General features: G+C 42.5%; 1 protein-coding gene across 1 annotated transcript in view; it reads left to right on the forward strand.

The window, feature by feature from the left end:
* The first annotated feature begins 6 nt into the window (after positions 1 to 6).
* The window catches only part of LOC119318574 (bet1-like SNARE 1-1), a 4,118-nt gene continuing 1,453 nt past the window's right edge, over positions 7 to 2,671 (forward strand). Inside the window, exons 1-3 of the mRNA XM_037593154.1 lie at positions 7 to 34; positions 143 to 184; positions 2,221 to 2,365. Coding sequence (XP_037449051.1) covers positions 171 to 184; positions 2,221 to 2,365 — 159 coding nt within the window. The 5' untranslated portion in view covers positions 7 to 34; positions 143 to 170. The remainder of the gene's footprint in view (positions 35 to 142; positions 185 to 2,220; positions 2,366 to 2,671) is intronic.

Consider the following 2,671-nt stretch of genomic DNA (forward strand, 5'->3'; position numbering starts at 1 on the left):
GAAATCGAGAGGCACAGCCGCCGGAGATCCGCGGGTACCCCGAATCTACCTACCTCTGTGTTTTTTCCGGAATTTTCCCCTTTGTTTTCGGCGCCCCTGTGGCCGGGTCTCTGATCGCTGGCGGTGCTGGGTTCTTCTGCAGGGGCCGTGGAGGGAGCCGAGCCGCAACCATGAACGCGAGGGGGTAAGCTCCGGCGCGCCGCTTGGTCATTTCATTGTGCTCTTTCGAATTTCGGGGCGGCTGATTAGGGCGGGGTTAGGGTTCACGAGGGCGGGCGAGATTCGTCGCTGGGGATTCGCTGCTGCCCGTGCCCTCGTAGTGATTGTGAGATGCCGTGGCATGTCGAGTTCCCGTGCGATTAGTGGGATTGGCAGTGTGATGTGTGCTGTCTGTTTGTGAACTAGGGAGATTGGGGTGATCTGTTACTCTAGTTATTATGTTGCTGATCCCCGTGTTATGGTTCAACGGCGTGGAGTTTTGATGAATTGGTTTTAGGTTGCTGGGAATGGCGGTACGCTTTGGTGAACTCGATGAGGGCATGGTGATACTCTTTCCAGCGGACTAGCTGCGAGATTCATAAACAGGGGCCTTTTCTCACCGAGTGGCTCCGGTGGTCGCTTGCGTTCGTATTGTCACGATGCGGTGCGGTGATATCGAGTTCACATGCGTGTTCTGAAATGGATGCACTGATTCTCTCCTAAGGAACCTAGGATTAAGGTGATCCGTCAATGCAGTCTTGTTGTCGAGTCTTGCCTTCTATTTAAGAGTTTGCATTTCGGTAAATTGGTTAGGTCGCCGGGAATGGCAGTATGCTGTGGTGAATCAGATGGGTTCCTGGCAATACTCTTGCTAGCTGGCTAGTTAGTACTGATACCTAAGTGTTCTAGTTAATCCTGTACTTATTTGTCTCTTAGAGGTGTCTGTAGCCTGCCCGATAACTTATTCTGAATAATTGGAACCAGATCTATGTGTTTTCGCTGATCAGCTTCGGTTATTGCCTTGACACATTTGTTTTTAATTTCAAAATGAATATGCTCAAAGTGTTGCGAATGGTTCCTCTGTTGAAGATCTGAATCCTTTTTTGTGATATAGCATTACTCAATCCTGCACCTGTTTTGTCAAAGAATTACTTAATCTTGCACAGGACAGTGCCAATTTTTTCCATTTCCACCAAATTTGCAATAGATGCTCCACTTCTTACACTGCCATGTGCCATCATCTCGCTGTTCGTTTGTCCACTCTAGTTGAACGGAGATGCATATCTGCATAGTAGACAAGGTGACATACTGACATGGCATTGATCTTACCCTCCCATCAGATCAATGAACTAAGAACCTGGACTCTTGGAAGCTACTGTTTGAACATGTTAGGCTATAGCGGAATAAATTGCAATATTATGTATTCTTGCATTTCATACTTATTACGAACTCTTATGATAGGGCATGAAGATAGCATGTTCTGTTAGTATGATAGACTCTCAGTCTGATAGCATGGATCTTGCTCTGTTTTTTTTTATACTTGGGTAATAGGCATCCCAATGTTGATCCAACATGAATTTGAAGGCAGCTAAATGGAACAAATGAGCAAAATATTGAATGAAACATAGGATGTTGGGAGAGAAATTAAGGTGGGCCGATATTCTATTTAGCTGTGAAGACTGACCTTGGTGCCAAACATCGGCGGCGCGAAGTAAACGCAGCAGCCTGCCTGTTGTGGCACTATATATAGTAAATAACCTAACAAGAAATCTGCTAACACAAACAACTTCTATCAATTCCAAGTGTTTATAGCACATCTCATGTCTTGCACTCTGTCTCCGGGTGTAAGTTGTACTGTAACATCTATATCCTTTGACAGCTTTATGAGTAGACATCCTTATAAATAGGAACAAGGGCACATTGTGTTGTACATATTTTTAGTCTGACCATTATCAAAAGTTTGGTGATGGGTGCTCTGTCCTCACATTGATTTAACATACAGTTATGTAAAGTTTCTTTATCTGATTAAATGCCCTCCCCCTCAATACATTTGTTGTAGGTGATGATGTGTTCAGAATTTATTGACTTTCGAATTTAAAGGAAAAAATATAAGGTCCTTTTCATATGCGAAGTAATTTAGTTTGCGTATGCATTTCTGTGTTTCTTTTGGACTTTATGTTTTCTGTGCACTTGTCAAATCTGTATGCATTCTTATATAACTATTCTCTGCACTTTTGATAGCTACCGAAGCACCAGAACTGCTCTTTTTGATGGCATTGAAGAAGGTGGAATCCGATCATCAGCTTATTCTTCACATGAGATAGATGAACATGAGAATGAGCGAGCTATGGATGGATTGCAAGATCGAGTCAGCATTCTCAAGAGGGTGAGTGCCACATAATAATTGAATATCTGAATGCTCTATCTTCGTTTTATGTAAAGAGTTGGTGTATTCACATATTGATTATGCTTGTTTATCTTTTAGTTGTATTGCTTAGCTAAGATCGTAAGAAGATATTTGTAGCACTTTCTAAAAAGGGACATCTTTTTCTCGCAAAACTAAGAGATAAACAACTTTAGGAATTGCAACTTTATAGACAATACTAATCTAGACTGGTATCCATGGTAACCATGTGCGTTCCTGGACAATTTAGTTTGAATAGCCAGTGAGGAATTAAGCATTGATTTTCGG

The sequence above is a fragment of the Triticum dicoccoides genome, chromosome 6A, assembly GCF_002162155.2.
Source record: "Triticum dicoccoides isolate Atlit2015 ecotype Zavitan chromosome 6A, WEW_v2.0, whole genome shotgun sequence".
Classification (NCBI taxonomy): domain Eukaryota; kingdom Viridiplantae; phylum Streptophyta; class Magnoliopsida; order Poales; family Poaceae; genus Triticum; species Triticum dicoccoides.